We start from the raw sequence: 26,069 nt of genomic DNA on the forward strand, positions 1-26,069 counted from the left end.
TGAGGAAGAAACTAGTGTCTGCTACCTTTTTACCAGTTCTTGACTACGGGGATGTAGTGTATCAGCACACGCCCTCTTATCTTCTTGTCTCTCTGGATGCTTTGTACCATGGTGCTCTTAGGTTCATAACTGACAGTAGATTTTCAACACACCATTGTGACTTATATAAAATGGTTGGTTGGTCGTCGTTGAATATTAGAAGGAAAAAGCACTGGTATCTCTTGATTTACAAAGCTATATTAGGTTATTTGCCCTCTTATCTTTGCTGTCTCATTAAACAGAAGTTGCCCGGTCATTATTTACTATGCTCTAAATCGACCCACAACCTGCGTGTGCCTTTTGCTAGAACCAAGATGGGTAAAACCTCTTTTAAATATGCCGCGGCCTCGGATTGGAATCTTCTCCAGACTGAGATGAATTTCCCCCCCTAATATTTTGTATACTGTAGTTTCATTTGCGCTTTGATATAAAAAGATACAGGGTACAATGTGCGCTAGTGCCTTTGTGCGTTCAATTGAAGAGCATGATCTTTAGAGGGAATGTTTGAAACATCTCCCATTTGATGTGACCGTAAAGATGTTCTTAAGCCTGGCTCACACTACAGGATTTTTAGCCTGATTTAGCCCCGATTTCCCCCTCCCGAGAATCGGAGCAAACATCTTGTTGAGCACCTCGATCTGCCCCGATGTTCGGCGCGGATTATCTGGTAATGTGAGGCGTTCACTGATCGAATCTTGCTCCTCCCGATTTGCTCGCACACAAATTGGGGCAGCCCCGATTATTATCAAACATGTTTGATATTTAGGATTTAAATCGGGATGATGATGGCTTTATGATTACGTCAGTACTTTCACAGCCAATGCACAAAACCGCAAAACAGCTGATGTACGGCTTCATTAGATAGTGGTGATAGAGGAAACTGTTTCTTGACATTTTTTTTAGTAACACAACTGTATGTAATGTGTCGAAATCGCGAGAAATAGAAGAGCTGGAGTGAAATCGTCTCAGTTTTGAATGCACCGTGTGAGTGCACAAAGCTAGCAAGCTAAAAAAAATAAAATAAAGTGATGATCTGCTGCGTGAGATCACGTGAGGCGCTCCTTCTGGCATGATAATCTTAATGATATCTTGCAGTGTGTGATGTGCCACGATGTTCAAATCTTGTGTGTGCGTGTCTAATATTTGAGGGAAGATAATCTGCAAAGATTCTCCTTATGTGTGTGCTGCAACCAGATTTCAAAATCGGTTATGATTTTAAAACTCCTGTAGTGTGAGCCAGGCTTTAGCGACTGAATAAATGCAGAGTGAGAATGCAAAGTGACAGAAACAACAGCTGTGAGTGGGGTGGTCAACCGAAGCTCTGCTTAAAATACTTTTAAGGCATTAAACTGAAAAAAATATATAATAATTGCCTGCGTTAGCGCGTTAACATACATTTGTGTATGTACACCCACACACATCCACTTATGTATGTCACGTACCACCAGCATTATGGATCAGTTCTATTTATTTTAAGCTTTATCACACCTTTATAAAGGAAAGACCATCTCAGAGCTTGAATGGCCAGGGGCTGATTAGATATGCATGCAGGTGGGCGGATGATCTCGTAGACCCTTGAGTTGGTTTTTAAGTGGGTAGTGACTGGAATTTAACTTAGAATTCCATGTTTCTCTCTTCTTTGCTGAATATAAACTATAGTCAAGCAATAATATAAGATAATTTCCTTCTTTCCTTCACAAATGCGCACATAAATACCTTACCATGCATATGGAGTTGATTATAAGGTATAAAATGTAAAGTAACCACAACCTCAATGTAAATATGAAAGGAATTAATGCGAAGAGATGAAAGAGTCTTGGTGTGATTGATTTTATCTTTGTGATAAGTAAAGCAGACTGGGGTTTGCACATATAGTCTTTATGATAATACAGCTATCCCTTCCAAGCACACAAAACTGTGCTTTTCTTTCAAATACTGGCAGTCCGTGTTTTTACAATGCATATATGGCACATTCCCATGCAGGTTACCCACAGAGATCTAAAAGAATGGTATATATTATTATGCAGCATGAGAATGTCATCAGAGAACAAAGAGTCCGATTCAGCATTGAGGAAATTTTTTGAATATATTACAGTCTCTTCAGCACACGTGCTTTACAAGTCAAAAGTTTAAGCATACTTTGTAAATCTTTATTTATATTATTTTGCAGAATTTAAAATAAGAAGTCATCAAATCTATGAAATGGCACAATTATGTAGTGACCAAAAAAAAAAAAATGTTTTCTCAACCAAACTTCATGAGCTAGTTTCTTGGACGCTTTTTAAAACAGTATCCCATGTGTGCTGGACACTTACTGGCTAATTATGTTTTTTTATAAATATACATAAAAAAATTAATGCGTTAATAATGCATTAATGCAAATTCATTTTAACGGCATTAATTTTATTAACATGCAAATAATGCAGCACCCATTTTCTGTTTGACCTATAGCCTAGCCCGTAGTTCAGTAAATAGAGATGCATGTCGCCAATGAATTTGCCACTAGATTTAGTGACTTCTTAGAAAGAAAAGAAAAAAACACCTTACGACACATCTAGTGGCTTCTTGGGCAATTCTTCTTCAGTTTTTTTTGAGACCCGCTGATACTGCCGCACAAGTGTGAGGTCTTGCTTTCCCAATGCACGCACACACCTGACTGTTTTTTCACTTTCAATTAAAACAGATATTATGCTGCTTCTCTAATTGTACATGCAAGTATAGCGGAAATTACAGCAAAGCTATTGTCTTTTTATCTTATGTGAATTTGATTTCATCAGCACCGGCTCGATTATCAGGATTTTTATGCAGATTAACATCTTGGAAGGGAGAGCTGGTCATGTATTCTTAATAATGTGTTGCGTTTCAGTCACTATTTCATGTTCATTCCATTGTCTGATAATAGAAACAGAAAAATATATTATTGAAAACCATTGTATTGAGATTTTTGCTGAATCAAAATACAGTATGTGGGCACAGACAGGCAAACAAATGTAATAATAAATGTACAGCATGTTCAGAAGAAGTGAGCTGCCCTGGCATGTGAACATGTAAACAGGCTTGTGTAAGTAAGTTGCTCAATGCAAAGAAAGAGAAGTTAAGGAAATCTTGTATTTCTATGTTAATATTTTCATGTGTCTAATAGACATGAACAAGTTATTTGAAAAACATCTATGACCTTTGAAATGCTCTTAATGCTCTATGTTGACTATAGATTCACTAATAAACATACATTTGCATAAATCATTCATACTGTTTTTGTCCATGCCCTTGTTGATTAGAGTATTAAACACTTGAAAAGTATTAATTTAAGGTGCATTTGGAACAGATCAAAATGTGTGATTAAGTTGTGATTAATCACAAATTAACTCATGACAATCATGTGATTAATAATATTTATATATATACCAAATACCAATACCAATACCAAATCATTAACTATGACCTTTACCCCAGTAAACTCCTAGCTTGTTAAATTTAAATATGATGGTGGGATTAGGGATGTAGAATATGGTAATGGAGAATATGTGTTTCATACACAAGTACTATTAAACAGCCTGTATGTTAATAATACAGGCATGCTAATAAGCAACTATAGTTAGAATTAGTCCCTATGCTAAAGTGTTACCATAATAGTTTAGGCCTAACATTACTTAATTTGATCATGTAGAGTTTAAAAATATAAATGAAAACTCTGTATACATTTTCTTCACAAAATGTTTATTTATTATATGTATATTATATGTGTACAATTGTTCTGTATGTATCTGAAAAAGAAAGATGTAACATTTAGATGTAATGACAAAAGTAAGTAATCAGAATGTTTAATCTAATTTACGATCAGCAAAGGAATGGAAAATACGTTAAAATTAATGTCATGGAATTATACATAAAAACAAGCTTTTTTTCTCACTAAATCTGTAATTTCTTATACTGCTTGAATGTAGTAAAACACCAACAGATGTAACAGATGTAGGCATTGGCCATAACTCTAACCTTGAACCCTGGATTACACATAAGATTGTCTTCAGAATTAATACATGTGAAAATCAGCTGAGAATTGAACAAATAGTTGTAATAAAATGTATTATAATCATTTGTTTGTCTCTTATCAGGTATACTTAAATACCAAAATGACAGCTTTTCTCATCCATGTTTTGAACTTGAATGAAACCAGTTAATTCCATTTCTTTGTGATGCTTCTAGGGTGCTACCTGGTCGATGTTTGATACAAACCGCATAAGATCTTTGGTCTCTATCTGCACTCTATCTCCCTCCCAGCAAAAGCGACACTAATTAGGGCATTTGCCAAGGTTAACCTGTATAACACGTTATCAGTTGATGTCCCTGTAAATTTACTTTGGTCTTGCGGCAAGGGAAATGGTTTATGATTCCAGCCACCTGGCTCAGTAAAATCAACTACCCTGTAGCATGTGATGAGGGACAGGCCTTATCGTTACAGCGAGGTTTGCAGGGGAAATGTACTCAGCAGAGACAGATGATCAGGAGATCGATAGGAACGGCGGCTGGTTGAAAGATGCATCATCATTATTAGGGAAAAAAAATCCAATGGCCGCCTTACATCAAAGTCACATCTGTTATAAGACCGTGAAGCAGTAATTGAAGAGCATGATGACTGAAGAAATGAAAGCAATTTTACTGACAGGATGCAATCTCGCCACCTTCTCCTGGTACAATCTTTAATGGGATGTGACCACTCAGGGAAGTGTAAGCTGCTGTTTAGCGGCCTGTGTGTCACCTTAAGACCTGTGCTGGTCTGTGATCAAACAGTTTAAGTGGACATTACACCCAGAAGCAATCATTGATGTCGCTCACCCCAGACAGGTAAAGATTAATATTGACTGCAGTGATGACCTGTATGCAAGCAATCTTTGAATGTCAAATACACTTCTGACTGCTCAGGGTAGGATTTCATTTATACACACCTGGCCTCACTACAGAAAGCAAATGTCTTTTTGGAGGCTCACTGTGGCCTAAATAACACTAGTATTTGTTTCTGGTTTATAGAGGAGGTTGAAAAATATTTGTGCTTGTACTCATCATTAACTGTACATATGAAAGGATTTAACCCTTTCGCACGTCAGTTTAAAATGTTCTAGCTGAGCCCCCGAGGTGAGTTTTTTTTTAGGCAAACATTATTTCATGGTGCATTCAAGTCATGTCGGATACATTGTATTTACGAGTTAAACGCACATGAACACCACCACAAAGTCGTAATTACGAGTGGGAAACTCAGAATTTTCTTTAAGTTACAAGTTTCTGAGTTTTCCAAGATCACCAGTGTGATCGTACGCTTCAGGGACCAGCCAAGACTGAACACACCAGTGTGATCGTACGCATTAAAGGGTTTTAAGCATGCAGTAGACAATTGGTCTGTTTTAAAAGTGTACTGCATAGGGACAGCATATTAGGGTACAAATTATAGGTGTACAAATGCATTGCTGCATAATATATAAACACTATGGTTCACAACTTTTGTGGTCTGTAAATGTATATTTTATAAAATACATTTTATATATTTCCTAAGATGACAAAGTAGAATTTTTAGCTGCCATTACTTCAGACTTCATTGTCACATGATGCATTAGAAATCATTCTGATTTTCTAATTTAGTGTTTAAGAAACATTACTTATTATTATCCGTGTTGAAAACAGTTGTGTTATTTATTTTTTTCATTTGATTATTAAGTTTGTATAATTTATTTATTATTCCTGTGGAAGCATTTTATAGATAAATAGAAAGTTCAACATACAGAAAATATATGTAAAAAAAAAAAAAATAACAGTAAAAGTAAAACATAAAAAAAATCTTTTAAAATTGTTCTCATTTTTTTTATTTTATTTCAATTTTGAACTATAGTTACAATTATTATTACTATTTTAAAACCAAATATCTTGTTGCAGTGTCCATCAACCATAAAAAAGTGTTTAAATTATTTGTAATGATATTTTTAAGTTTCTAATCCAAAGTGAGTATAGTTTTATTGTAGCAATCGCATAAAAGTATGTGGTATTTTGACTGTGATTTTGTTGGTTAATTTCTTTCATCCAATTCATTCATTCATTCAGTTAAATGCCATTCGGTTCATTCAATCTCTCTGTACTTTAACAAATACAAATATGTTTTTCATTTTACGGTTGCATGGCTACGACTGTCTCCGGGTCTCCTGTATTCCTGGAGGAGACAGATATGGTCTAGGCTCAGAGCCAAGGACAATCTCTGAGGCCCTTTGTGGCACACTCAGACTTACAGAGCGGAAACATCACGAGAGGCTTGCTAGCCGCAGCGCCACTGTGAGAATAGATGCACTCTGATGGCTTTGTGAATGAAGAGTCTTTGCCTTCAGCCAGGGCATGAAGCCAGGCCGCCCTGAGCTTTGCCTCATTGACTCACACTGGGAAGGGAACATGCATAATGCTCAAGTCCAATCTCTTTACTTTACTCGCTCGCTCACTTTCTCCCACCACCTCCTGTGCCCACCCGCACACTGTGGCGTTGCATAGTTTTGGCACTGAAAAAGCACAGCACACCACCGGATTATATGCATGTGGTATGAAAAGAAAAAACAAACGATAATGGCATGTGCCTCCATTGGCAGCCAGACTTGCGGGTTCTGTGACTTTGGGAAATGAATAATTCATCTGTTTTTTTTTTCCAGGTGGCAAGCTGTGGTGGGCTGATGACGATCTGGCTCAGCTGGGAACAGTCGCCAAACGGGATGGACGTAACCCGGCCGTGCTGCGCAATAAAACCAGTGGAGTGGTACACATGAAGGTGTATGACAGAGATGGTCAGAAAGGTGCGTTTGCAAGGTTGTTGAAAAAATATCTTGATCAGTCATTGTCTTTGAAATTTTTATGTTTAATGTCTTTTTAGACTGTTTCTTTCCAGTGTTGTCATGTTTCCCAAAAAAACATGAAGTTTGGCCAGGACATATCAAAGAGTTTGAGTCTTTTACATAGCCAGTTTCTTTAGTTAAATCACAGCCCTTTGCATGGAAGTTAACTAAAACTAAAACCTTTAAAAATGTTTATGAAATAGTAAAATAAAAATGACTGAAATAGAGCTAAATAATAATAATAATAATAATAAACCTCTAGTTGCACTATTTCTCATTTTCTAATTTAACTTAATGTAATAAATTAGCTAAAGCTAAAATAAAAAAAATGAATAAAAATTACAAATGAATAGTGATGTAGACATATTTTTAAATGTCACAACAAAATACTTAAACTGTTTAACTTAAATTTCAATAAAATGGCAAAAAAAAACTAACTTAAATAATAAAAAATATGCTAAAATAACACTGCCAAGTTTCATGATTTAGCTACTAGATATTACTGTAAATGTTCGTTCTTCAGAGCATTTAGTGGACAAAATTCTTGTGTAAAATATTCTTTGCTCAGTCTTCCCTGTTTAGGACTGCACATGCATTTAAATTAGCCTTAAAGTTAATAGACATGGACTAAAAGCCACAAAACTATTTTTTTTGATTTTGTAGAGTCTTAAAATAGCATATAAAAATAAATGTACTGAAATAGACAAGACGATAAATTATAAGCATTATACTGTGCTGTTTAATTTACTTGTAAATAGCTCTAAGTGAGTCAACTGTGTTCTGTTTTCTACCTTTTTTATTTATTTATTTTTACCTAATATAACAAGCTTATCTTCCCTTTGTGTTAGCAGAGATATATTCAGATATTGGTTTTCCATTTTGTGAGTTATTCTGCAAATAATTCACACTAATGGCAGATCCATTAATGGCATTGCTGTTGATTCCACTAAACTGTCGACTTGAATAAGGAATGACCATTAAACGGGCACAAATGTAAATCTATCCAGCCACCAAATTTCTCCGGCAGCAATTAGCCTCTCCTAATGCGGAGCTGTCTTATTACTGTCGTAGATGTGCAAGCTGAGCTTTCCCTGAGAGCTTGTACTAATACACAGTGGTGCAGTTTCCCTCCCCTTCACTTTCAGTTATACAATTACGATGAGAGTAAGACTTCCAGGAATCATCTTGACTTGAAAGCAACACTAAAACCTTTCATCAAACGAGGAGAAATATTCCAAATTTATGACCATTCCATTGTGGCCGAACTTGTTAATGAATTGCTTTCATATAAAAGCATACATGACATAACTCAGAAACTGTCTCAAATTAGTCTACTGCGTCAGCTTTGCTTTTATGACTCATAAGTAGGCTCGCAATCTGCAAACTTTTTTAGAATTTTATCTGCTAATTTGGGGGAAATCTGCAGAATTTTGACAGTCCCCACTATTGACAGTCCTAGTTTTTATCAGTAGAAATTGGAGTTTGTACAACAATATTCTCTGTAAAACTGCTTTGTAATTATATTAGAGAAGCTATAAAAGAGATAAATGTAGCTTTGGTATTAAAATATTTGATCATTATTTTACATTATAATAACATTTCACAGTATTACTGTATTTACTGTATTTTTGATCAAATGATCACAGCTTGGGTGAGTATGAGAGACTTAAAAAAAAGTGTATTTGGATGCACTAGTAGTCTGAAATTACATATTTTACTTATTGCAAATTTATGTTTTCAGAACAGTTTGGAATCGTTATCTTCCAACAATGTATAAGCAAATCCCAAAAGCTACAGTCAGCAGTTTTCTCCACAATTAGATTTTTCATTCATCAACATTTTCTCCTTTTATCATGGTTTCTCTCAGGTAGGAATGCCTGTCAGTTGAATAACGGCGGTTGCACACAGCTCTGTCTGCCCACATCTGAAAACACTCGCACATGTGCCTGCACCATTGGCTATAACCTGCGCAGTGACCGTCTGTCCTGTGAAGGTAGTTTTTTTTCTTCACTACTAACAGGAATTCATGTTGTCTTTGGGTTAGCTGCTTGTTTTGTTATGTAGAAGGTACCTAAAGATAACTATGTGACATTTGTTTGACCTTCATCTAACATCTCTTGCTTGTTGTTGTCTATCACAGGCCTGAGTTCTTTTCTGATGTACTCTTTTCATGAGGGGATACGTGGAATCGCTCTGGATCCTGGTGACCACGCCGAGACCCTGATGCCCATCAGCGGCACCTTGTTTGCCGTTGGCGTGGACTTTCATGCAGGTACAAACACGGCTCTTACCGTGACTCAGTTCTGCCACAGTATCTTCCAGTGTGTTCACTAGTGTATTGAACCGCTCTCTGAATTCCCTCTGTGTGCACAACAAAGATAACGCATGTATCACTTTCTGTGCATTACTCTTTTTATTTTAAATGTTGTTTGCTGTCAGATGTACAGTCTCATATTAGCTGCACAGTCTCTTACCAGATCAGAAGGGACTTGACAACACTGCATATCACATGTAGAAGAGATAAAAAGCTCATATGGGTTAAACGAGTAGGTGCAAACAGATAAATATTCTTTTTATATCTCTTACAGCTACAACTATAAAAGATAGAAAGCAGTATAGTAGATTATCTAGTAAATGAAAGTAGAGCCGACATCGCCACGCTCTTGGTGTTGAGGGGTTGTTGTCATACTATGCATTATTCATTCTGTGAATGAGGTTAATTTGACAGCGGTCTGATGCAAGATTATTCAGCCTTTTTCGGGGGAGCGTTTTGTGGTGACAAGTGGCATAAATGAAATGAACGTCAAAGAGGCAGTCCATGGTATCAAATGAGCATTTTAACAGTCAATAATATGATACATTTCCATAAACATGCAAACACATATGCATGCTGACAGACTATATATATATATATGGGTGGGTGGAGTTACATTAACAAATATGGTCAAATAAAATAGTACTGATAATAATTACAGTTGTCAATCAATACAAATGTATATTAATATACTTTAGATTTTTAAATATTTCTATTCTATTATTGTGCTGAATGAGATAATGGCTTAAATAAAATAGCAGTAAATCTATATAACTTATAATAATTGTGTAACTAGTTGTTACTTATTTTGTCATGTTAAAATTACCATATTTTTAAATCGTGTTTAATGTGTGGGGGTCAGGGCATTTTCTTTATGTATTTGAAAGTGTCATTCAAGAATGCATTTTTTATTTTTTTTTATAAATGCAATACAATTTAAATACAATTCAAACTTCAACATTGTGAAATATTATTGCAATTAAAAATAAAATAAAATAAAATAAATAAAAACATGATGATGATGGATCCTTAAAATAGTCACTACTTATCATAATAATAATAATGATGATTATGATGATGATCTTAATTGGTTCATTCAAATAAGGGAAGTCATTCAATGAAAAAAAACGTATATTTTTAAATAGATTAAATATTATAATATCATGCACTTTGTTCGTTATTATTATTATTAATAATAATAATAATAATAATAATAATTATTATTATTATTATTATTATTATTATTATTATTATTATTATTATATACTAGCAAATGTTTTGTCAATAAAAAAAATATTTAGTAATAAAATTACTACCTTGTAATATAGCCTATACTTCATCCTTTGAAGTATTGTTCATTTATCTGCTTAAACTAAATGGAGGTTTATGCATTCAAACTAATAAAATCATATTCATCTGGCAACTTTAAATAATTAGCTGGACAGATCATTTTTACACATGCTGTGTGGGTTTGGAAGCATGGCAGAATTGCTGACTTAGTAAGAAAGCAGGGCAATAGAGGTAGATGGTCAGAGAGTTTCAATGCAAATGCTCTCACCTACCAGCAGAATCCACTCATCTCAGGTTAAGAAAACCCCAGTCCAGCTCAGCCTATGACAGTTGATTACACATGCATACCATTTGCATGTTATTAAGAGGCAGCTTGTTCGAGCATGAAACAGATGAGGGTCTTCCAGCTGGCTGCTGTCACATGTAAGAGATCCGTTAGCCGAGTGTGAAGTCAGTAATAACAGGAGGATGCAAATAATAACTGCTCTCATCACATTCAGTTTTTAGAGCAAAATACCATTTACATTTAGAGCGTGCTTCTGTCAAAGCAATCTTTTAGTCATTGCTAATCACGTCTGATTTGTTTGCTACACCATTTGTTTTGTATTTCTCTACCAAATGCTTGTTGGTTTCTGTAGTTATTGTTTCTACTAAAAAGCATTAGATATTAACATTGGGTCTCTTATAAACAGTATACGAAGCTTCCAGAATATTTCTGCTTCATTTCTTTCTGCTCTTGTTTTTTTTTCTTCATGATGTATGTCCTCCTTCATACAGACAATGATACAATTTACTGGACAGACATGGGATTAAACCGGATCTCAAGAGCCAAGAGGGATCAGACATGGAAGGAAGACATTATCACCACTGGCATCAACAGAGTGGAAGGCATCGCAGTCGATTGGATTGCTGGTAAGAAACAAACATCATTTTAAAAATGGAATGCGGCCATTTTTTTTTACCACTGTCACAAATTTTCCAAATAAAATCCTTGCATTTCTAGCCTTTAGATTTACTACTATTAAAATGTTTTAGGCCAGTATTTTATTTTATTTTATTTTATTTTATTTTATTTTACAGAGGCTGCATATATTTGGTCAATAAGCACAACATAGTGCAATACAATTTAAATACATTAAAATATTTTTTTTAATACATTAAAAACAGTAATATTGTGAAATGTTGTAATTTTTATATATAATTTATTTAATTAATTATTTATTTTACCAGGTAACCTTTACTGGACAGACCATGGCCTCAACCTCGTTGAAATTGCTCGTCTGAATGGTCTCTACCGGTCAGTTGTAATATCAGAAGGGCTGGACCAGCCAAGAGCCATTGCAGTGCATCCACAGAGAGGGTACGGATCAGTTTCAGCCATGTCTGCAGTTCAGTAATATAAATCTTTAGAATCATTTTAGAAATTACTGAGTGAATTTTAGGGAACTATGCAAGTGCATTAGACTGGATAATACAATAAGCTCTTGGATGAGAAATTAAAATGTATTTTAAACCTTTGAAGGTCAAATACATTTTGTGATCTGACTCGGACTGTTTCGCTGACAGAATTGGCTTTAAAATGTCTTGGCCTCCACTAATGAACCGAATTAAGAATTTAAAACCAGCAGATATGCATCTCCATTTAGGAACAGGCTCATTTTGTAGTCCATTATGGTATTGTTTCAGTAATTAGGGTCTGACTTTATGGTTTCCGATCTTGCCAGTTTTGTCTGTGTTTGCCTTGAATTTGATGTTTACAACCTGCAATCTGAATCACACAGCGAAAAGACAAGTTTTAGACATATGAACGCTTTAACCCATCTACCATCTACCTGCTGACAGCAGACAGCATCAGGAGTGGGATCCTCTAAATCCCAGACATCCAAAAAAAACAGCCTCCTATTCAAGCCTAAGGCTGTGAAATCTGTCTTTTCCTTTTCCAGTTGAGTCAAACTTTGAATGATGTTTTCTTGGTGGTGTAACAGCAGTTATACACTTTAAAGAAATAGTTCACCCAAAAATGAAAACTCTGACATCTTTTACTCACCATCATTTTGTTCCAAAGCCGTTCGACTTATTCTGTGGAGCACAAATGTAGAAATTCTGTCCTATTGACTCTTTTCCTTGCGGTTTTACAGTGAATGAGTAAATTTTTTTAACTTAAAAAAAGGTTGCAAAAAGTATCATAAAAGTGGTTCATGTGACTCAGTGTTCATATCTACAAACTGATCATTGAGAACCATATCAGTTGAAGTTTTAAGCATCAAATCAAATGATTAATTGAAAGATTCTATTCTATACTGTTCTATTTATGATTCATTCAATGATTAATCTTCTCTAATGATCATGCCAAGGGCCAATGTCAAGATATATTCATTGATAAACTGTTCCTAACAAAAAATTGTTAATTAATTGTGAAGACTTGGCATATTGTGCATGAGTCATATTGACTACTTTTTGTGAAGCTTTTGCATCCTTTTTAAACTTATTGTCTTCAATTCTGAAGTTGTATGGGTTTGGAATGACATTAAAGTGAATAAACAAATACCGAATTTTTTATTAAATTCCCTTAGGTCGCTATGAACTTTAGAATTTAGCATGGTTAAAGTAGTATTCTGCAACTGATTTTTCCAATTAACAGTTATTTATTCTGGACCGAGTGGGGGAAGAATCCTTGCATAGGTCGTGCACGACTGGACGGTTCAGACCAAGTGACCCTGGTCAGTTCTGGCATCGCCTGGCCGAATGGAATCACGATCGACTATGAGGTAGGCCAAATTGGTTCCACTTCCTGATATTCCGCTTACTCTCTTCTGATGCTGATAAAATTGGGCTGCTCAAAGGGAGAGGCGCTTATGTGCATTTTCAAATTGTTTTCTAGGAAAATAGATTATACTGGTGCGACGCCCGGACCGACAAGATAGAAAGAATCAACCTTGAAACCGGGGAGGGCCGAGAGATTGTACTGTCAGCCGCCAATGTGGACCTGTTCTCTGTGGCTGTGTTCGGGGCTTACATCTACTGGTCTGACAGGTAATTTATTACTTTACTAAGTGCTACACTCTCTAAAGTGGCCCACGGAGCCAGCTGCTCCAGTCTCAATGGATTAACCCCTTCCGAGCAAGGTTATTATGAGACCTGCCGTATGTTTCTGTCATCTCCCAGGCAGACTCCGTTGGCCTTATGTAAATAGGGTGTACCGTAAGTCACCACCAAGGTGACGTTTTCTCGGCTTTAGAGTTAAAGTAGCTTTCCTGTGTGTTTTAATAAATCTTGCTACTTTTAATTAGATAACCGCTACCATAATGCTGATGTCAGACTGTTATTCTGTGCCATCCATGGCAGAGCCCACGCCAATGGATCAATCCGGCGTGGATTCAAGAGCGATGCCACTGACACCGTCACAATAAGAAGTGGTCTTGGCGTCAACCTGAAGGACGTGAAAGTGTTTAACAAAGGCCGGGAGAAAGGTTGAGGTTTCAACTTAATGAGTTTATTTTTATTATGCCACATATAATTTCTTTTAACAAAGCCCAGTCATTCTAGATTTATCAGTGTGCATCCAGTGATATCTTTTTATGCTTTTGCATGTAGGCACCAACCCATGTGCGAGAAGCAATGGAGGTTGTCAACAGCTGTGTTTTCACCTGGGCAGTGGAAGAAGGACTTGTTCCTGTGCTCATGGGTACTTGGCCGAAGATGGCTTTGCTTGCCAAAGATATGAGGGCTATCTTCTGTACTCTGAAAGGACCATCTTAAAAAGCATCCACCTGTCTGACGAGAGTGATCTTAACTCCCCTCTCCAACCTTTTGAGAATCCAGACTACTTCAAGAACGTCATCGCTCTGGCATTTGATTATCAGCAGCAGACCTCACACCACAACCGCATATTTTTCAGCGACATCCATTTTGGGAATATTCAGATGATCAATGATGATTGGTCTGGAAGACAAGTCATAGTTGAAAGTAAGTCCAGTTGGCTTTATTGTAAATGCTTTCATGGTTTTCAAGGGGCGTTTGAAAAATCCTGCTAATTGCTAGGCTTTTGCTGAGCATAAAAGATGTCCAAAGATGCTTCTTCCACAAAAATGGCGATTTGTTTTTAGTCCTGTCGTCGTCCTGATGCAGACTCATTGCAGTGACCCACATGTTGTTTAATGTTCTGCCGCTAGAACCATTCCAGCCTCTTAGCAGCCATTTGTGAAAGGCCATTTGTTGGAAACCATAAGTGGCACTGCCTGTGATGTACAGCAAGGCCTCGATGCATCCAACATCTAGTAAAAGTGGTATAATAGCTACCTCCATTTTTCTGCAACTAAATGGGACCAATTTAACTGTCAAAAAAGATGTTTAAAACACTGCATCTTTTTTCTGTGTCTCCAGCTTTGATGGATTAAAATCCCTTGTCTCATTTCCACCGTCCTCAAACTGTAACAGAAATATGAGTGGAAGCAGGGTGATATTTTTCAAGATCCTGCCTGTCACTGTTGTTGGAAAGTTCAGAATATGGTTATTGATTTCCTCATGTTCGCTATATACAGCAGACATTTCAGCCGCAATCGATATTCACGTCTGATGGTGGCCCACGATGAAAACCTAATATGCCTAATGACTGTGTATTATCCATTTACAATGTAATGAGACAATCATGACAGTTCTTAATATCAAACAACCCGTGTATTATAGCTGCATATGTTGTAGTGCATGTTTACAGATGGACTTTCTTATAATAAGTCAGTCACAATATCATTTTAGATTCAGAACTAATACTGACATAATTAGGTTCAAATGGCAAATAATGCGGTGTTGCAATAATGTACACCAGAATTTCTTAAATGAAACTGATAGAAGAAATTCAGGGTATGTTCTTAAATCAAATAGTTCACTCAAAAATGAAAAAAATTCTGTCATAATTTTTTTCAGTGCCAATAGCGCAGACATAAAGAGCTGCTGCGCTACAGCCCTCCCGAGTTCGAATCACGACTCGAGAACCTTTCCCAGTCCCACCCCCACTCTCTCTCCAACTTTACTTCCTGTCAGCTCTGGACTGTCCTATCATAAAAGAAAACACACACACACACAAATATATATATATATATATATATATATATATATATATATATATATATATATATATATATATTTATAATAAATCATAATTTATTTTAATAGGTTTTAAGCTTAAAAGCTTCACCTCAGAATGTAAGTCATACAGCCTTAGAACAAAACAAGAGTGAGTAAACAACTAAAGTTTTGTTTTTGGATGGACAATCCTTTAAATCGAGATACAATTTCTGTGTCTTAGGTAAACAGGGAAAAAATCCCTTAATGCATTTCTGGTACTTAGTAAGCCAGCTCATTTCACTTAATGGGATGCAGATTTACTTAGAAAGCTTATGTGCTGCATGATTAGTGTTTTCTATCCACTTACACTACTCTCTGAATTCTCTTTTAACTAACCTCATTGCTTCTTAGGTATTAGACCTTTTTTTCAGAATTCACTTTTACTTAATTTGCCTTTTTCTTTTTTTTTTAAAGGCTATTCTTTCTCATCATGAAAATGTTTTGTTCTGATTCATCCTTGCCTTTGTTTGGAATATGTACTAACAAAACATAATTTACATCAGTTAGAAACACTGTTTCTTTTTTTCTCAGAAGTATATACTGAGAACAAAAAAAGAAAAATACACGCACACACACACACACACACACACACAAACAAATAATGGTAGCTGTGGTTGCCAGAACTGAAACTTCCATAACTAAAGCGTACTTAATCAAAAATCCATCAAATGTGAGCTGTCACACAGTGACTTCTGGGAATGTCAATTTATAGTATTTGTAATATTATAATGTAATATTAACTCTAAATATAAGGTAATGTTAACTCTATTACAGTTATTCACCGTATACAGCAAGGATGCATACTCGTAACCAGTTAACAGGTTTTTGCTGTAGCATTTTTAGAGTCTTTTATCATTAAAATCAATAATTTTTTACAGTTTTAGTGTTTATGAAAATATCAAGATTCTTGGTAGGAATTACAATATTACCTCTACAACTAATATGCTGTTAAATACATTACCTATTTAAATTAAGTTAAATATTATATACATTATATCAAATACGAACTAATTAAATTAAAACAACAGCTTGCCCATTTTTTAAGTAATTACTTTATTAGCTTAAAATGTTAAAACTAATTTGACTGGGAAGTACGTCTATAATTCAAATTTAAGCCTAAACCACAGATTAGATATTCGGATGCATATCCAACCTGTTAATGTTCACTTGAGACATTTTTGAAGGAGTAGTGCATTCGACCATTCACATGTACTTTTCATACCCCTGCCATGCAGTAACCTTCACATAAATATCCTCCACATCTATCTATTTGAGCATAAGTACACCAGCCTAAGAGCGTGAGAGTGTGGTGTTGACTACAGGTTGAAATGAGCTGGCTCTTTTGATGGCATCTCCACACTAGAGTTCACTCACTTTCCCAGAGATGAAAGCCAATCCCAGCCACCTTGACTACATGCACACTTGTAATGCTGTCACCAGGAGAGGGTGAGGACGTTAATAATCCGTATTTCCCTAATTAAGTCATACATCCCCTGTTAATTACTCCCTGGCCTCTCCAACAGTTTCTGCAAAGGCAAGCTGTCAGGCACTTTTTATTGTGAATGATTAATTAGTGATGGATTTCTGCAGACCGTTCATAAAGTAAATTTTTCAAAGAGCAGCATTTTTAGCTACAGCATCGGTGTTTAAACAATTGCTATTTCACTGTCACTGACAAAGCCTAACCGTTTTATAATGCTTAGTGAGATGTCTCTTTGATTGATTATATGGTTTTGTGAGTGAACACATTCACTCTGTGATTTCAATATCAAAGAGAACGATGAAAAAAAGTGTCCTACCAAGGTTATATTTAGAGTTAAAAATTCAAATTGTGAAATATTATTATGATATATAATGAAATGAAATTTTATTGATTCCTGTAATGGTAAAGCTGAATTTTCAGCAGCCATTATGCCAGTCTTCAGTGTCACATGATTCTGTTTAGAAATCATTCTAATATGCTGCTATGGTTCTCATGAAACATTTCCTATTATTATCACAGTTCAAAAGAGTTTTGCTGCTTAATATTTATGTGCAAACTGTCATACATGATTTCTCAGGATTTTTTGATTAAAAGAAAGTTCAAAAGGGTTAGAATTTATTTGAAATCAAAATCTTCTGTAACAATCTAAAATGGTAATACCACAGTTTTAAATGATCTTTCCTTAGTTTCATATTTTCTGTGCAGCTTTTGGGAGAAAACGTGGAATTATTCAAAATGTATTTAATTTATAAATCTAGAATTGTTTTCTATAAACAAAACAGAAACCATTAACACACAGTGGTGTGTTCATTAAAAAAAATTGTAATATCAAAGAAAACATCACCTTTTCATGTGACATCAGTTTGTCTTATCCAGTGGGAATGAAGCACGTTGAAGCTATTGTGTTGTTTTCTATAGATGTGGGTTCGGTTGAAGGCTTGGCTTATCACCGTGCCTGGGACACAGTTTACTGGACTAGCTCCACTACCTCAAGCATCAGCAGATACACAGTAGATCAGAGCCGACAAGGAGCTTTCACCAGGCAAGCTGTTGTTACTATGTCTGAGGATGACCATCCCCACATCTTGGCCCTGGATGAATGTCAAAGGTAAGATTAGTTTTTTAGTTTGTTTTGCTCTCTTAGGTATATGATATTGGCGGCCTATAAAGACTGTCAAATCACAAAAGTAGCATTGAGAAAGTACTACTACCATACAGGACAAAACATACAGTATATAATTTCACATGAGACTTGTAGTTTGTTTGCATGTGCATTGAAATGTTTATTTGCACTTCAGAACATAGTGCCATTTTTCCGCTCCAACAGAGAGCAAGATTTCATTCACTACAGACTAAACAAAATGGACACATACACTTGATAGAGAAACCTTTGTGGACACATGATGTGAAAGAAAATTGATTTTTATGTCAGGAGGAAACATATTGACTTTTAAAATCGAGAGCAAATTGATTCGTCACACACAGGAAAACTGACAAATATGGAATGTCAATCAGTCAAGAATGAAAAAATTTTTAATTAGTTTGACCTCAGATGAGCAGGGCACCATGTGAAATTTGTTGTGGATGGAATATTTTTATTCCCCACCCAGAGTAGCAACCTTCCAGACATTGTGGATGGTATATGCACTTAAATATCCTCTCCAAAAGAACCATTTAAGCATTGATATTCAGAAAGATGTGCCGACGCTGAGTTCACCGACTACATTAAACCCTCAACCTTGGGGAGAATATGCTTGCTTGGTAATCTGGCACTTTTTCAAATGGACTACAGACTGCTGTTAATTAGAATCTAACCTGAAATGATTAATTGGCATAGAATGTCAGCATGTATCACTAATTTTCAATTAGTCCGTGGAATTAGACTGTAAAAGGAATTTGTAAGAGGAATGTCAAATAGGCCCTGTGGCCTTTCTGTCCACTATTATTTGTGAAGTCAGTGATATTTCCTTGCGCCACAAAGCCGGTTTAAAAATACCAGTAGGCGACAGTATTGAATCATTTTGTCTTACTAGAGCTGTCTGTAAAATCGCTTTCATTCCTCTAAATTTTTTGTCCCGTGTATTTTGTAGCCTCATGTTTTGGACCAATTGGAACGAGCAGCGCCCCAGTATCATGCGCTCCACTCTTGCAGGGAATAACATGAAAGTCATCATTAGCACAGATGTGTTCACTCCTAACGGACTCACAATTGACCATAAAGCGGAAAAGCTGTATTTCTCTGACGGCAGCCTGGGCAAAATTGAACGCTGTGAATATGATGGCTCCCACAGACATGTGAGTATCATTCTTTCTCTCTTTTGTGATGTTTCAGAAAACATTTTTTTTTTCAATAAATAACTCTTCTACAGCATTTATTAATCTAGGTTGATGTGCTATTTAAATGCTTTTTAAAAATGCAATATTTTATCAGTTTTATAACATTTAAAGTTAATAAATACTCTTAAAAATAGTTCCAATGTTAGTTCATTGTTAGTCAATGCATGTCTAATGTTATCTAATGCAACTAATACACAAAGAAACTTGTCAAGTGTTACCACAAACTTTAAGCAAATTAATTATATGTTCATTAATTAATCAGATTCTTCAAGATTAATTGCATATCAGTATTTGTTGAGAAAAACTCAAAATGAAGATACTTCAAAGATGTTATTCTTTTATAGCTTTTTGAATAATGAATCATGTCAAATTAACCCAAGTGAATTTCCTGTTCCAGTTAATTCTACATTTTTATTTTCTTTATTTGCTTCTTATTGTTTAATGGAGTGCTTTTGATTAGTGGAAATTACAACCACCAGTTGAAGTAATTCCTATCCATTTTCTAAAACAGCAGCAGGTCTCTACAACCTCAACAATAATGACTTGATGACTGCCCATAGGACGGGGCGACCCTCTGGGATTATTAGTGTCCTCTGATGCCGGGTCCATTGACCCTTTATAAAATCAGCTCAATCGTAATGAATTATCCACTTTAAAGAAACATGACAAAGAGTTAGAGTTCCTCAGCCTCCCACTCTAAGCGCACTAGTGGTAATGAAAGCTTATTTTGAAACCCCTGCCGGGTCGTCCTATCAACTAGCTAATTAAACTGTAAAGAATTAAGCAAAACTAAATCAACATGGCTTTTGGCAAACTGCCTTGCAGTTGGAATCTCCCAACTGGTTTTAACGAAGGGGTTTGTGTGGTGGAAGCTTAACAGTACGCATGGTTAGACTTTATCTCCTGAAACACAATCTGTCACTCTATGAGGTGCCATCATTTATATAACATCCACACAAAGAGGACTATTATTATAGATGTACATTTTTTGGTAATGCCCATCTGAACTGCGAGCAAATGCATGTGGCTATAGTTGTTAGTCAAAAACTGTATTTGACATCTATTTGATCGGATAAACAGAGATAATTAGTGCTGGAGCAGAACGCTTGCACCCCTAAATTTAATTCTGAATCAATATGCTCCATCAAAAACCATCTGGCAACACCCCCCATCCGTGTATCTCCAGTTGTTGTTTGCTCAAGCTGGGCTCTCTTAATCAACACCTGTCCTATTTTTCCCACCATGGTGGCAGGGCTAATGTGATCACGGCTACAAGCGTGTTCCTGTTAATGGTTGGGTCTCTGGAGCTGTGGGACATTCTCCAGCCCCACAGCCTGGAAACTCCCAGAAGGAGTCGTGTGATGTATATCTGTGTCGGTCACCATGACACTTGCATTAACACTCACAGGATCTGAGCTAAACTGGCTGCTGGGGGATTATTTAAAGCATGTGTCCTCTACCTACACATTACTTTTAGTCCTCTCAAAGAGACGTTTCAGTGGTCGTCAGAGTTTGTTTTTGTCCCTTGTTTTTAATTGTAAGCCATTGGTTTGATCCTTGTGTAAAATGCATTTTTCTAAAGGACTGGTGGCCAAAAATGATGCACATTTTGCGATGACTGATAATAGTGGTAAACATTTTGACTGCTGGATGGCTGAAATTTTAGGATGCAAGCACAAATATATCAGTACAATACATGGCAGCACACAAATATATGCTATATATATATATACAAATATATATAATCTGTAAACAAATGCTTTATTCTTAATCCTCTGTATTTGTCGTCAGGTGATTGTAAGGTCAGGACCTGGCACATTTTTTGGACTTGCTATCCACCGAAACTTCATTTTTTGGTCTGACTGGACTCGGCGGGCTGTGCTGCGAACCAACAAGTTCACGGGAGGAGATACTAAAGTTCTCAGGGCTGATATTCCCCACCAGCCAATGGGAATTATAGCAGTTGCCAAAGACACTAATAATTGTAAGTATACCATAATAAATGACTGGGCTCTGAGAGTGGCCTCTAAAACTTTCATATTTGTGTTGCGTGCATTGAATTCACAGTTAAGCTTTCGCTGGCAGTGGCTCTTTTTGATTTCCAAGGAATAGTAGGAATGATAAATTAGAGTGGACTTATTTAGTACCAAACTAAATTGGAGATATAATTAATTTAAAAAAGTATCCTTGAGTCACAGAGGACGCTCTGAACTGTCACAAATATGAAAAGTAGGACATTGGGAAATGGGTTTAAGAGACTCCCGACGGTTTCTGTTTGTGAGCATGCTGTGAGGGGTTTTCTCCTCTCATTTGTTTGATCATGCCATATGATTGCAGCTGTCTGCCCCTAACCATTTTTACCTAAGGAATGTTACCAGTCAACACCGCTAGAAAGATGTGAAGATAACTGCTGCTGTGATCAACAATATGATCTTCTTACAGAAATCGTCCTTTCCTATTCTTTCATCTGACACTATGCCAAGTTAACACACCACCTTTGATTTCTGAGTCATATTCCATATTTCCATATTCATGCTGAGTCACAGCACAATGAATTAGAGATGCTGGAGGCTCTTCATAGGTATGGGTGCTTCAGCACCCAGAGGCACAATGTTCTGGATTCATAACGTTCCCTGACAGTCTGGATGTTCATTTAAAAGTTATTTGATCGGTCTGATTAAATGGACAGTTCTTTCTATTCAATTTTGTTTTTCATTATAACTATATATTACCTGCATAATAATGAGTAAAACTTGCAGAATGTCTTTGTGTCTTTAATGATAGCAGTCAGGCAGCATGAACCAAAAACCTGTTCTCCAGCATGATTTGAGATCTGTCCTAAGAACATCTTGTGCTTTAATGGATGTGAGAACATCTGATGTCTGTACAAAGCAGAGTTATTAAAGTTAACTAAGACTCAAACTAAAATATTCACCATAAAAATGCTATTTGAAAGAAAAAAAAATAGCTTTAACTGAAATGAAATAAAGTATTGAATCTTTTTCAGATTTCAAAACTTTTAAGCTAGTTGACAAGGCAACAGCTTTTCATTTTAAGTTAGTTTAACTTGATTAACTAAAATATCAAAAACTGAAATAAAAATTAATAAGAACTATATACACTATCTATATCTATGTCTGTCTCTCTGTCTGTCTATCTCTCTCTGTCTTTCTGTCTATCTATCTATCTATCTGTCTATCTATCTGTCTATCTATCTAACTAAACTAAGATTGGTACTAAAGAGTAGCATGTTTAATATCACAAATTTGCATATTTGATTTTAGTGACCTAGAACTAGAGCAGAACAATATAGTTTTCTTCTTCTGTTTAAATGAGATTACACTTACGTTTAAAATTATTAACAACTTTTTTTGTTTTGCTTAGGAAATGCACTTTGTAGGAACTCCAGGGTATTCAGTGAATAAGCCCCTGATGTACTGCATTTGTCAGTGTAGTCAGCTCTTTTTAAGAAAGCAAACCTGTTTTTAGCTAAAAGTTTTGTGGATTGCTCACTTCAAAGACTTTGGAATGACTTTTCTCTGTGTTCATGTTTGTTTGTTGCTTAATTTTTAGGCTTCATATTTCATATTTAAAATTCATAAATTCATATTTAGGCTTGTATATATATATATATATATATATATATATATATATATATATATACTCAGAGCATTGTTGTGAAGTTGCGTGATGTTCCCTTGTCCCTGTGTTTCAGGCGAGCTATCTCCATGCAGGGTTCTGAATGGTGGCTGTGGTGACCTGTGTTTCCTTACTCCAGATGGCACAGTCAACTGTAGCTGCCGAGGAGAGCGGATACTGCTCGATGACAACAGATGTGTGTGTAAGTTTCGCCATGCTTCCATCAGAGTCCCAGGGAATATGAGTCCCTCCATCTCAGAAAGATGTGAAATTACTTTGCTTCATTTATTCCAGCATTTGTTTTGTACAGTATTTAACTAATCATCATCATGATCAGAGGTTTAGGATTTGAAACTCTTTCTGTACTTTTTTTTGCTATGGACATGAATGGTACAGTACTTCAAAACTTTTTGTCTTTTTTTATTTTATTCAGAAGTTAATTAAAATTGCAGATAAATACTTTTATATGATTAACATAGTTTTGTGTGCTAGATTCTTTTAACATCATTTTGTGTTCCCTTTTTTAGCAAAATCATCCTCTTGCAACATCCACACAGAGTTTGAGTGTGGAAATGGGGAATGTATAGACTACCAGCTAACATGTGATGGAATTGCCCACTGCAAAGACAAGTCAGATGAGAAAATGCAATATTGTGGTAAGTAGCCGATCGCAGCTGTATGTACTCCCTGCTCCTGCATCATGAAAGCAGTAAGCACGCAGAATTGGTTTAAGGTGGCAGCTTCATTCCCTGAGGCTTCAACCTAATAAAATGAGCCACTTCTCCTTACTGCTTTCAACCAGAGGAGCAAATGGGAATAAGCACAGAGCAACAGAAAGAGTAAATACGAGAGAGGATATGAAGCTTTTTTGCCCTGATGTGGAAGATTTGCTGTGCCGTTGCTTTCCGTATCGCTAGACAACAGGAGCTGCCGAAAGGGTCACCGTCCTTGCTACAACAGGCGTTGTGTGGCTAACAATCGCATTTGTGATGGAGTGGACGACTGTGGGGACAACTCAGATGAGGCATTTTGTAACAGTAGGTATCTTGTCTGCGGATATTATTTTGACATTTTGCATATACATTTCACTTAGTGAAGTTATTTATTTTTTTGCAGTCTATAAAAGAAAATAGGCAGCAAAAAAATATATTGTGCTGCTAGTTGGTTTATTTTGGACCATGTTAGACCTCAAAAATGACACCCAATTTTCAAGCTGTGAAAGCATTTCACAAGTAATTTTCTTTGGAGCTGCCCGGTCTGGAAGACCCTGTTATCATCAGTGAATTGCGGTGCATATCATACAAATATTGGTGCACAACATTTCATTCAAGCACAAATCGAGAAGCTTTAGTCTCTCCGCTCTCAGTGTAAATGAAGTGTCTCTTTTCCAGATGTCACGTGTGCTGCATCTGAGTCATCCTGTCAAGATGGAACTTGCATACCAATATCCTCCTGGTGCAACCAGGTCATCGACTGCGCCGATGCCTTGGATGAAAAGAACTGCAGTAAGGCCATGTTGCAAAGCAGCACACGTTCTTTATATCCTACTGTTATAATCACTGCCTTGATGTATCAGACTATTATAGACTACAAATGTAATGCATTCATAGATAGAACTGGGGATAAATCAATAAACTGTCATTAAAGGTACAGTTCACCCAGAGATTAAAAAAATGTCCTTCCAAATCTGTATGACTGTCCTTCCTCAATGGAACAATAAATGCACATTTTTAAAGCAAAAAAAAAAAAATAATAATAATAATTTTGCCTTCATTATATGCACCTTATATGCACCAAAAGCACCTTAGAAGTATTTTATAAGCAGGTCTGAGGGACTATATTCCAAGTCATTTGATGTCATATGATTTTTTTTTGTCTGTTAATTCATATGAATTATTAATATTAATAATAAATTACTGGAACTTTCAAATCAAATGGCAGCTTTGATATCAGTGACAGCCAATGGCATTTGGTATTGATTTTTTGTAGACTGCATGACTTCTGAAGTCCATTTTGGTGCTTTGGAGGACAACAGTATTTTCGACCAAAAAAATTTCAGTCTGTTCAATTTTAAAAAGAAACCTTTTATGTTTACTAAGTCGAAATGTATTTGGTCCATAATATTATGGAGTGTCATTACAATTTATTTATGCAAAGCCAAATATTCAGCAGCTATTACTACAGTTTTGTAGTATCACATGGTCCTTTAGAAATCATCCTTATATACTGGTTTAGTGCACAAGAAACATTTCTTCTTCTTCTTCTTCTTCTTCTTCTTCTTCTTCTTCTTCTTCTTCTTCTTCTTCTTATTATTATTATTATTATTATTATTATTATAAAGACACGTGTGCTACTTAATATTGTTGTGGAAACTGTGAAACTTTTTTTTCGGGATTCTTTGATGAATAAAAAAAAAATTCAAAAGAACATAATTTATTTGAAATATAAATCTTTTATAACATTATAAATGTGTTACTATTGCTTTTGATCTATTTAATGTTCCCTTTCTGAATAGTGTAGTTGTATTTTTTTTATGATACTTTATTACTTTAATGGTGCTTGTTTTTTTGTAATTTTGGAGACTGAGCTCTATTCACTTTCATTACATTGCAAAGAGTAGCTTGGATAATATTAAGAAAATCATCTTTTGAGAGTCGTATGGACAGAAGTCATATCTTGGTGAACTACTGTTTTCATTTTGTTTATGGATTGTGTGTGTCTGCATGAATGATCATACAGCTTGGAATCATTTGTGTTGTCTGTTTTGTCATCTCTTATGACCTAGATCTCAAACCCCTTTTTTTCAGATCACACAGATTGTGCAGATTTTTACAGGATGGGAGTTGCAGAAAAGGTCTTTGTCAGTTGTAACAGCACCTCACTCTGCGTTCACCATTCGTGGCTGTGCGATGGAGCCAATGACTGTGGAGATTACGCCGACGAGAGGAACTGTCAGGGTAACGCTCACTATAACACTAGCTTTGCA

The 26,069-nt window shown here is 35.8% G+C and overlaps 1 protein-coding gene across 2 annotated transcripts in view; it reads left to right on the top strand.

Moving 5' to 3' along the window:
• The window catches only part of LOC132095394 (low-density lipoprotein receptor-related protein 1B-like), a 281,074-nt gene that overhangs the window by 206,675 nt on the left and 48,330 nt on the right, over positions 1-26,069 (top strand). For both annotated transcript variants that reach the window (XM_059500325.1, XM_059500326.1), the window contains 17 exons: positions 6,717-6,857; positions 8,764-8,889; positions 9,037-9,168; positions 11,278-11,412; positions 11,731-11,860; positions 13,142-13,268; positions 13,382-13,533; positions 13,846-13,970; positions 14,095-14,466; positions 18,026-18,215; positions 19,198-19,402; positions 21,236-21,428; positions 23,160-23,285; positions 23,611-23,739; positions 24,001-24,120; positions 24,475-24,588; positions 25,891-26,040. In XM_059500325.1, the coding sequence (XP_059356308.1) occupies positions 6,717-6,857; positions 8,764-8,889; positions 9,037-9,168; positions 11,278-11,412; positions 11,731-11,860; positions 13,142-13,268; positions 13,382-13,533; positions 13,846-13,970; positions 14,095-14,466; positions 18,026-18,215; positions 19,198-19,402; positions 21,236-21,428; positions 23,160-23,285; positions 23,611-23,739; positions 24,001-24,120; positions 24,475-24,588; positions 25,891-26,040 (2,667 nt within the window). The remainder of the gene's footprint in view (positions 1-6,716; positions 6,858-8,763; positions 8,890-9,036; positions 9,169-11,277; positions 11,413-11,730; positions 11,861-13,141; positions 13,269-13,381; positions 13,534-13,845; positions 13,971-14,094; positions 14,467-18,025; positions 18,216-19,197; positions 19,403-21,235; positions 21,429-23,159; positions 23,286-23,610; positions 23,740-24,000; positions 24,121-24,474; positions 24,589-25,890; positions 26,041-26,069) is intronic.

This window comes from Carassius carassius, chromosome 19 (genome assembly GCF_963082965.1).
Source record: "Carassius carassius chromosome 19, fCarCar2.1, whole genome shotgun sequence".
Taxonomy (NCBI): Eukaryota; Metazoa; Chordata; class Actinopteri; order Cypriniformes; family Cyprinidae; genus Carassius; species Carassius carassius.